At 44.8% G+C, this 11130-nt stretch overlaps 1 protein-coding gene across 1 annotated transcript in view; it reads right to left on the reverse strand.

Moving 5' to 3' along the window:
- Positions 1-3643: 3643 nt before the first annotated feature.
- The window catches only part of spi1b (Spi-1 proto-oncogene b), a 42189-nt gene continuing 34702 nt past the window's right edge, over positions 3644-11130 (reverse strand). Inside the window, exon 5 of the mRNA XM_043706315.1 lies at positions 3644-4976. Within this exon, the coding sequence (XP_043562250.1) occupies positions 4669-4976 (308 nt within the window). The 3' untranslated portion in view covers positions 3644-4668. The remainder of the gene's footprint in view (positions 4977-11130) is intronic.

Raw genomic sequence — 11130 nt, forward strand, 5'->3', positions numbered from 1 at the left:
TCGGCGGGTCGGTGTGGACTAGTTGGGCCGAAGGGCCTGTTTCCACACTGTAATCTAATCTAATTTCAAAGGGAAAAGATGGGGAAATAGAGGGAAAGAAGCAGAAAAGATGGGGTAAAGTGTAGGCAGGGAATGGGGGAAAGATATAATGAGAGGGAGGGGTTAAGGTGTTAAAAGAGGTGGTAATAAGAGGGAGAAAAGAGGGCAAAATGAGGGAGGAAGACGAATCAAAGAGGGGAAAAGGGGTAAAGAAAATGTGAAGGGGAATTGAGCAATTCACAGCACGGCCACCAGAGGGTAGCAAAGACTAGCACAAATTAACAATTGCTTCAAATAGTGGAGTCTGGTTGCAACCAACAAAAACCCCATTAAAGAGGCAATTAGTCAGAGTAGTGAGGAACAAAGCCCCTTATCACATGAACACAACCATATCATTTTGATTCACTTCCTCAGTTAGAGGAGGAACAGTGTGTAGAGTAGTTATGCCATATGTAACCCCGTCATTGCTGTCCTGGTGAGAATGTAGATGCGACTTTACTCTGTATCTAACCCCTTGTTGTCCCTATCCTGGGAATGTTTGATGGCGACAATGTAGAGAGAGCTTTACTCCGTATCTAACCCCCTGTTGTCCCTATCCTGGGAATGTTTGATGGTGAAAATGTAGATGCAACTTTACTCTGTATCTAACCCCTTGTTGTCCCTATCCTGGGAGTGTTTGATGGTGAAAATGTAGATGCGACTTTACTCTGTATTTAACCCCTTGTTGTCCCTATCCTGGGAGTGTTTGATGGTGAAAATGTAGATGCAACTTTACTCTGTATTTAACCCCTTGTTGTCCCTATCCTGGGAGTGTTTGATGGCGACAATGTAGAGAGAGCTTTACTCCGTATCTAACCCCGTGCTGTTCTGGTCCTGGGAGTATTTGATGGCAGTGATGTGGACAGAGTAAAGAGTAAACTTTTCAGTTTAAAGAGTAGAGGTAGCTTTACTCTGTATCTAACCATGTCCTGTGATTATTTGATCAGGCCAGTATAGAGAGGACTTTAGTTATATTTTGAAAAAGACAGGAAAATAAGAATGTTATATAGAAGAACTAGGAGGCCCTGAGTCAGCACTGGGGTGTAACTCGATTCTGACTATTTATTAGCGTCTACATAAACACAAGGAACATGTTTGAAGCAATTTGTGTACAATCTCCACCAATACTTTTTTGCTTACAAATTTCCGGGAGTGTAGTTGTGCTAAATATGGACGTGAACTGAAATAGTCTGTGTGCTGCTGAATTCTTGCAGACTCCACCTTTTCGGAGGAAGTGAGTGAACATTACAGAGTTGGTTTGTTCACAAACTTCTCCTAAGAGTGCGCACAGCCCCCACTCACCACGCGGCTGAACCACGCAAAAGAGGAACTATCTGCTGATTCCAATACCACAGCAAGGAGTGATCTCAGTCACACTCAAAACAGAAATGAAGGAAGAAAGGACAAAAGGAAGAAAGGAAGGTGGGAGTAAAAGAATGAAAAGCAGGGATTGTTTTTACTGATCATCATTCACCATTCCTGGCTATTCCAGTCACTTACCTTTAGCGATGTTGAAAGGCAAAGATCTGTTTCAGCATTATCAGATTCCACCAATGGCCAGCACTTTGTGTTCTTCCTACATAGGTTTTGTGGACAAACGTGGGCACCTCACTTCACATTTTACTGATCCTGCCAACCCCCGCCACCTCAGTGCTCACTCCCTCAGCACGGACCCTCTGACAGTGCAGCACTCCAGCATCACTGACCCTCCCGCAGTGTGGCACTCCCTCAGCACTGACCCTCTGATAGTGTGGCATCCCCTCAGTACTGACACTCAGAGAGTGCACCACTCCCTCAGCATTCCCTTTCATCATTGCTGCATCCCCAATACCATTGGTCTGACAGGGTGACGTGCCCCCGGTTTCATGTGTTGGTGAGTGTCATGTCCTGATATCTCTGGACTGGGTTGTGAAAGCAGAACTTTCTGACTGAGCTGGCCGTGATAGCACTCTGTGTCCTGTTGCCTCTAATGTGAGAGAGTGGGTGTAGAGAACAACTTTTTGTCCCTGTAGATTATTCTTCTTTTTAGTCCCTAGAACTGTCAACTTCTGGCCTGACCGATATTTGGAGACTTTATGGCTGAATGGCTTCCTTCTGCAGCATAGCAATTATGTGAAATTGTGGAGTTTACTTGCTTGTTCCATTGTATAATCTAAACCTATCACTTTGGCTCCACATGTAGGGCTATGGAATCCATATCAAGAAACTATGGAATCCATATCTTTTAACATCTACTAAAATCTTTTCTGACACAATTAAGATTGAACACTTCTCTTTTTTAAAGAAAAGTAATCAGGTTTTATCTTAATTTTTCTCTGAATTTTCTTATACATATAAATAAATCCAATTATGAGGTTTAGCCTGCAGAGTATTGTCAGATGTTTGTCTTTTTTCGCAGACAAATTCCAATGCTTCCTACTTTGTTGGTTAAACTTAGAATTGTTTCTTTTCAATGTTATTGCTGTGCAAGGCAATTTTAATTAACAACACTGTCACATGAACACACATTCATCACATGTACATTTACAGCAGTTTATTTTCAAACAGACATTTATCCATTGTTACAGTGAAAAAGCTAAAGCATTTGAGCCCAGACTTCATAACTCTCTGAGGTGGCTTCATTGGGTTTTAATCCCAGTTGTTTAAGACTCCATCTAGCAGGACAATGGGAAATAATTACCTTTTCTGGGAGGACAGTTGTACAATGGAGACCTCCAAGCATTTCCCTTGCTCTTTTCATTATCAGTCTCTGAAAGGGATCTGCTGATGTGAGGTGACCCCCAAGAAGGAAGCGGGATTGGAAATATTTACTCCAAGCTGAACTAGAGTTGGTTAGGTCCAGGCCTTGGCTGGGAGTTAGTAAGCACACTCCCTTGGAACAGAAGTGGACTTTTTCCTTAGTGAGTCCCTCACAGGATGTGGGTGTCGCTGGCTGGGGCATCATTCATGGCTTGTCCCTAGTTGGCCTGGAGAAGGTGATGGTGAGCTATCTTCTTGAACTGCTGCAGTCCTTTGGGGTGTAGTTAGACCCACAATGCCCTCAGGAAGGGAATTCTAGGACTTTGACCCAGCAACACTGAAGGAACGGTGATGTATCCAAGTCAGGATGATGAGTCAGGCTTGGAGGGGAACGTGCAGGTAGTGATGTTCCCATGTATCTGCTGCCATTGTCCTTCTGGATGGAAGTGGTGATAGGTTTGGAAGGTGCTGTCTAAATGTCTTTGGTGAAATTCTGCAGTGCATCTTGTAGATAGTACAACGCTGCTACTGAGTGTCAGTGGTAGAGCGAGTGGATGCTTGGGGCACTTGTCCTGGATGGTGTCAAGCTTCAGTCGTGTTGTTGGAGCCTGACTCAACCAGGCAAGTAGGGAGCATTCCATCACACTCCTGACTTGTGTGGATAGGTTTTGAGGAGTCAGGAAGTAAGATACTCACCACAGCATTCCCAGCCTCTGACCTGCTCTTGTAGTCACTGTGTTTATGTGGGAAGTCCAGTTCAGTCTCTGGTCAAAGGTAACCCCCAGGATTGGGGGATTCAGTGATGCTAAGACCATTGGATGTCAAGGGGGATTGGTTAGATTGTCTCTTGTTGGAGATGGTGATTGCCTGATGTTTTTGGAGGGGTTTTTGGGTGTTGCATGAAGAGTGTTCCTGGCTCTTGGCTCTTTGGCTGTGCCTTGAGGCAGGCATCTCTGGGCCTCGATGGAGAGACCAGTGAATGAACTGCCTCACAAAGCCCATTCACAAAGACCAAGTGAAAGTGAGTGAGGTCAGTGGTGGATTCGATGATGAGGGTTTATTCCATAGTCACGTACAGACAGAGGCCAGACCCAGCGGCAGAAAATAGAGATAAGCAGACAGGCGCACTTATTTTCCCTCACAATCCCAACTCCCTTGAGCCCCTGACTGAATAACTTGGGGACCTGCCCAGTACCCTTCCCCACCAACCACTGGCATCAGCAAGTTATGTCTGCAGCAAGTGGAAGAGGGTGGACAAGAGATAGAAGGGGAGAGAAAAACGGGAATGAGGGAGGGGAAGGAAGGAAGAGGCAGCAGGGTGAACTATGGAGAGACAGATGAAATGGCAAGTAGGTGAATGAGGTGAAGGAGAGGGGTGGGGAGGCAGGTGGAGATAAAGGGAACAGAGGTTTAGGGAGCAGCAGAAGATAGATGGACATTGGACGCGATGGGCAGGGAGTGGGGGCTGTGGAGAGGGGGCACGGGGCAGGTAGGCATTAGGATTGGAGGGAAAAGGGCAGGGAGGAGGAGGAGGTGGTGAGGCAGAGGGCAGTCTGTGGGGATGGGAGTAAGTTGGCATTGGGATAGGAGGAGGGATGGCAGGCTGAGGGCAGAGTGGGGTGTGCGAATGGAGGGTCGGCAGACCAAATGGAGGGGGAGGGGAGGCACTGATGAGGAGTTGTGTGATGCATTCTCGTTCCCAGATATTTCCGGATCGATGTGGGATTTTGTCTTCTTTCCAACATTTCTCGGTGTCTCTGAATGAGGGGCTCCCCAGTACAGACGGAAAGGGGCAGAGTGGTTGTTGATGCTGTGAGCATGCAGAGGTGGAGGAGAAAGGGGAACAACTCATTATGGGTATCGCTTCCACTCCAATCTTTCCATCACCTCGCCGCTGAACTGGTACGTCAACTTCTTCTTTACCTTACGCACCTCCCCCGTCTTGCCATAGTTTCTCAGAGCACGGGCCATTTTCTGGTAGGTCATCCTCTTGCGGTTACCCTTCTGTACCCCCCAGCGGTTTGCCAGTTCCTCCTTGTGTTTTGAGGAGAACTGGAATGTCCCCTTGTCCTTATCCACCCACCAGATACTCTCCTTCATATCGCCACTCCGCAAGAGATCCAGCAGGAACTGGTAGAGTCGGATCTTCTTCTTGTTTCCTGTTGGGGTGGATATCATCACAAGAGACTTTGTAAGTTTTGCAACAGCTGTTAAAAACTGTAACCCTTCCTCCCCTCCTGTTGACAGCGCTCTGGTAGTTCTGACAGAGTTGGGGGTCATACCAGCACAGCAAGTCAGCCTCAAGCATTGAGCACAATTATATTTCTCCAAGCGCTTCCCCCTTCATATAAAACAAAATGCATGCACTAGCGTTTGCAGTTATAAGTTATCAAAAGTTACCCGGAACAGATGATCACAAAGAAAATGCTCATTCATTTACAGAAGTGTGTGTTAACTTTTGTGAATTCCACTTTCATCAATCTCTGTCCATGCATTGCATACCTTCACCGGGGAGTATCTTCCTGGGGTGAATGCTGTTGCCATGGTCACCGCTGTTGTTATTGCTCAGGAGCACTGGCTCTCTGGGATAATCGTTTGCGTTCTCTGCATAGACAGCGAGGTCACATTTTCCCGACTAGTATCCGGAAAAGGTGGGTCCTGAGTCAGGTTGTATCTAAAGGTCTGCAGACATGAACGGTTGTTGGATGACACCTGTTCTGCACAGGTATTGAGTTGCCATTTCTACTGAGAGCGTTTGAGCGTTTGCAGTCCCACTGGCTTCTCCAATGTGCGCTCCGTCAATGACTTTGCAGTTTTATCAAAGTGGAATTTAGCTTTTTAATCAATTTGGTTTGTCAGCAGTTTTCATTCTCGGGGTAACTTTAGCCTGGATAGCCTCCCCTGCCTTCAGAAGGTGTTGGTTTCCACTCGAGCAAGGCCTTTTACGAGTCCGTGCTGGATGTGCTCAATGTCTTTGCGATCTTCTTTCCCTTTGACCAGGATAGTGTGGAGATAATGCAGACTGTAGAATTTCAAAATCCGATCATGAGCAGCTAAATTCTGCATTTATGAATTGAAGGCCACCGTCAGGCATTCCAAAATCGGAAACATTGTACCAAATGAAATGTGCTTCTTGCGTTCTACAATCTCATTGATGGTCATTGGCATCATCCAGTAGTCGGAATAATATGGTGACTTCCTGCAAGACTGAGAAGATCCTACTCCAAGCTCCGTCCATGGTCTGTCTGGAATTGTGTGTGTCACTATGCCTTTTTAGTCTGCCAAACCCATTTATCATTTCAGGCAGTGTGCTGTCTGCTGTGGTCCTGTTTGGCCAGTACAGCATGTCTCCTGTCTCTCTCGGACCAGATTCAATTCCTGGATGGCTCATGTGGCTGTGCTGTCATCAACTTAGAGATAATAATCCCACTTCCTTTCAAACTTTGTTTGAGCAATCACTTCATCTCCCATCCGCCCAATACTCCCTTATAGCAACAGGCGTGTTCTTAAAGCTTTCAGGTTATCCCTTCAACACTATTTCCTGTAGCACTTTGAGAGTTACATCTTGTTCCACAGTTTGCTTTGTCTTCCCTATGCAATGTCTCTGCTGGGTTGGTGATTTGCAGAGCACATCAAGATTTTTGTGGAATCTGGAAAATTTCACACCCTGCCTCAGCATCCGGAACTTTCTTCATACGGATTGCTGCTCTTGCCAGCATGTTGCCCTTACTTATGTATCCATTCCAGACACTTTCTCTGCAAATGAAAGTAACATCTTTGCAGATGCTCTGCAACAATACGTACAATTTGAAAACAATGCTTTGAAGTGATGTGTGGTTAGAATTCACTGTTACGATCTGTCCCAAACAGGTATTGATGACAACACTCATACGCAAAGGTGATAGTGAGGCACTTCTTCTCAATCTGAAGGTAACCTGGTTGAGTTTGCATTAATATCCAGGATGCAAATGCTACTGGTGGTCCTTCCTGCGCGGGGTGGTTCCAAGTTGTGTCTCACTGCCATCACATTGCAAAGTGACTTCATCATTGACATTGTAGTATCCCTGCACTGGTGGTATCACTGTCAGTTGCCCCATTATAGTGAGCTGCTTCGTATTCTGTGCTGCATATCCTGCACAGTGAGCTTGATTCACATTCTGATGACAACGTAAGCAAGAACTTCATTAAATAGTTCACAGGTCCACTGTTTTCACCTGTATTGATCATTGCATCTCTGCTACAGCTCTCACCATGTCATGTTCTGGCTGAAGTCCTGTCTCTGTCAGCACATGAGTTCAACATCTATAATTGCATCCTTTACTTGTTCAGCTTCAGGTTTATCTGGCAAGCTCTCTCGAGCAGTTGTACTCAATTTTTATTGTGATCTACAAAAGCTCCTTCCATTTTATCTCATATCTATAAACGAGATCATCCGCAATAGCTTCCAATCCAGGAAATTCATTGACTGTTTCTCTGGTTTCCTTCACTGCCACCATTCTGTTCATTCAGCCTATAGGAGTTGTCGCTTCCTTGAAGCATCGGTGTCTATCTAACACTTCACAAAAACTTGATGCTCTCCTTCTGCAGACATCGTTGGGACAGTCAAAAGTCAGTGACCACCTTTAGACTCCAACTAGTTAGATGGTGTACAGTGAATTGTCGGAATTATTTCCAGCAGACACCTTCATGGGCTTGTTTTGCTTCTTTTTAGCTGAACACTGCTGTGCAAAGTGATTCAGCTACTTGGAGTTATAGCACTGCTTTCCTCATGCCATCTTTTTGCGTGATGTCCTTGCAATGTCTACATCTTAAACTCTGGCCTTGATCTTTCTGTAAATATTTTTTCTCTTTTTCTTCTCTAATTATGTTGTTTTCATTGCCCTGAAATGTCTCTCAGCATAATACAATGCCTTGCCTGTTTGCCATTAACACAATCCAGCTCAGAACTTCCGCACCTGATACCTTTCTTGAGAGCAATTTCCTCCTCTCTAAGCAGATGTGCTCTCATGACAGAATCTCTAATACCTCAGGTAATCCTATCTTGGAGATCATCTTTTTGTTGTCCAAGCTTTCAGGTTTCAGCTAAATATATCACTGTGGTCGCATATTCATCAATAGTCTCTCTCGCTGCTTGAATTCTAATTTTGGACAAATACGATTCAGAAATAATATTGATATGAAGTTCAAAGAGTTTCTTCAAAGCTTTCAAAGTCTCTGTAGTCTGTCTTTTCTGCACCTTAGTGAGGTCTAGGCTGCAATATAGCTTGCCCAACACTGATAACAGGCTTGTTACTTTTAAATACCCACGTTCTTAACATTGCAACTTTCATAGTTTTACCATTGAGAGTGGGAAAAGCATTGAATTCTGTGCACATCTTCTTTAATCTCCATTTGGACTCACCCGGTAAATTCAAGACTGCTTTTTTTTTTCACATCCTTGCTGGTTCTTTCAGTAGCTAGCTCTTTCACAACTCTGAAAATCCTCACATTTCCAGTTACATCCATCCCTGAGTTTCAGGTGAGGTATATTTAATGGCTCTGACAGACTGTACATAAAGCATTTAGAACAGAGGTCACATGACTACAGCAAATCAGTCCGTATCTGAAGGATATAATTGCATTTCTCCGGGCACAGCACATGCGCAGTTGCAGGCAGCTGTTCCTGAACTAACTATGCAGAAAGGGCAGTATTAAAAAAACTTCCCCAACAATGAACTATACTCCCCCCCCCACTCAAGTGCCTGGTGTACTAATGTGATAAAATGGTGCATGAATGTAATTTTCCACAGATTAATATGGCTAAACCAATATCAACAATATTTGAAAAAGTTAACAATTTGATTTGCTGATATGTTTTTACTGTAATCAGTACTAAAGTATAGAACTAATGCTTTGAAAGTGGTTTAAATGCAAAAAAATCTTTCTGCATGCCAGCATGCGTAGACCATAATTTGACAAGAAATAATAAACTGAACAACTTTTAGCTTCTTCTCTGCCAGATATTCTCGATTAACTTACTTGGTTTTTTTTCTGTTTCTGCCTGCTATTCCCATGACTCTGCCCTCTTTGAAAATATGGAACCTGAGCTTTGATCTTGACTACCAAATCTACTTAACAATTGGGACTGTGACACTGATTTTATTGTAACCAAAGAGCCTGACTTATTTCGCTCTTCTGGGGGGGGTTCTGTAATACCAGACGGTTTTCACTTTCTTTCTGATTTTCACTTTCTTTCTGAATTTCCCTTTAGGTTGTGGCAGGATTTTGGATGGTCAGGGAGCTTCTCTGTTCTCCCTTTGTCAGATTTCCTCTTTCGGCAAGTGATCCAGGTGGCGTTGACAGAGAGTCTCTCTCTCTCTCTGGTCTTCACTGAGTGTGTGACTGTAGCTGGTCTTTTCACAACAACTTCAATCACCACCTTCAACTCATCCCCTCCCCCACCTCATCATGACCTTCTGACCAGCACCAAACTCCATCTGTTTCATACCTCCCATTTCAGGGCTCAATTTCTCTTTGTCTCGTTTTCCTGTTACCTTTTACTTGCCAGTTGACAGAAGGCAAAGTTAGAGAAATGATTGGGCGTGGGAGAAGTGGGTTCTAGTTTATGGGTCAATAGCACCAGCACCGGGGAAAGTATGGGCTTATAACCATTGGGGCAATCTCTGAAAATGTGCTGGGACTAATGTTCTAGCGAACTGCATAACTAGGGAAGTAGAGAGGGTTTTAACCTAAATAGTGGCCATGTAATTAAAACTGGGGTATTCAGGAAGGAGGGGGTAATCGGATCTGCCATGGTCTGTTGAGGGATAGAGCAGGTTTGAGGGGCTAGGCGACTTCCTCCTGCTACCATGTTTGCTTACTGAGGTCAGGCTTAAAGAAACAAAATTTTTTTCTGAGCAATGTATGCAAGCAAGACCTTGTGATGTAAGTCCCATGAGGTTTAGCTGTGTCAAAGAGAACTGAGCAAAGGCTTCTTGGAGTCTATAATTTCTGCCACTGGGTGATATGAGAGTATTACATCACGTTTCATAAATATTTCAAGGTCTCCTGTCACAAATTGTGGCCTACTCTGCAACATCACGGTGGCTCAGTGGTTAGCACTGCTGCCTCACAGCGCCAGGGACCTGGGTTCGATTCCAGCCTCGGGCAACTGTCTGTGTAGAATTTGCACGTTCTTCCTGTGTCCGCCTGGGTTTCCTCCCACAATCCAAAGATGGGCAGGTTACGTGAACTAAATTGCCCATAGTGTTCAGGGATGTGTAAGTTAGATGCATTAGTCAGGGGTAAATGTAGAGGTCTGGGTGGGTTACTCTTCGGAGGGCTAGTGTGGCCTGTTTTCGCACTGTAGGAATTTGATGATTCTATGATTCTCAAACCTTCAATAATTTGAACACACATGGTTTTCAGTTCCTATAGTTGTTGACCAAGACAAGATCACCTTGCCTGTTTACTTCCAAGAAGGTGACATCTACTCATTCTCATGGTTAAAGTCAGACATTTGGGACACTACCTAATGACTTACTCAAATAATGCCCCTGGAAAAATCCATTTGACTTGTGGGTAACTGTAATTAAACTTGAAATGGATCAGAAAGGATTTACAGGGATGTCGCTTGGGATTGGAGGGTTTGAGCTATGTGGAGAGGCTGAGTAGGCTGGAGCATTGGAGGCTGAGGAGTGACCCTTATAGAGGCTTATAAAGGGGCATGGATAGGATGGATAGTCAAGGTCTTTTCCTCAGGGAGTGGAGTCCAAAACCAGAGGGTATAGGCTTAAAGTGATAGGGGCAAGATTTAAAAGGGACTTGAAGGGTAACTTTTTCACGCAGAGGGTGGTGCGTGCATGGAACGAGCTGCCATAAGTAGTAGTGAAGACGGGTACAATTAAAATATTTAAAGTGCGTCTGGATGGTACATGAATAAGTGGGTCTAGGTCAGTTTAGGATATCTGGTTGACAGGGATGAGTTTCTGTGCTGTATATCTCTATGACTCAATAACTATACAACTAATCCCACCCTGATGATGGGTTTATGCTGGAAACATCGATTCCCCTGCTCCTCGGATGCTGCCTGACCTGCTGTGCTTTTCCAGCACCGCACTCTCGACTCTGATCTCCAGCATCTGCAGTCCTCAATTTCTCCAACTAATCCCCCACCCTGACTGCCTAATTTTATTCCCTGGTCCCCCATGCTCACAGAGAACATTTGTGGGCGGCACGGTGGCACAGTGGTTAGCACTGCTGCCTCGCAGCGCCAGAGACCCGGGTTCAATTCCCGACTCAGGCGACTGACTGTGTGGAGTTTGCACGTTCTCC

Source organism: Chiloscyllium plagiosum, chromosome 16 (assembly GCF_004010195.1).
Source record: "Chiloscyllium plagiosum isolate BGI_BamShark_2017 chromosome 16, ASM401019v2, whole genome shotgun sequence".
Lineage (NCBI taxonomy): Eukaryota > Metazoa > Chordata > Chondrichthyes > Orectolobiformes > Hemiscylliidae > Chiloscyllium > Chiloscyllium plagiosum.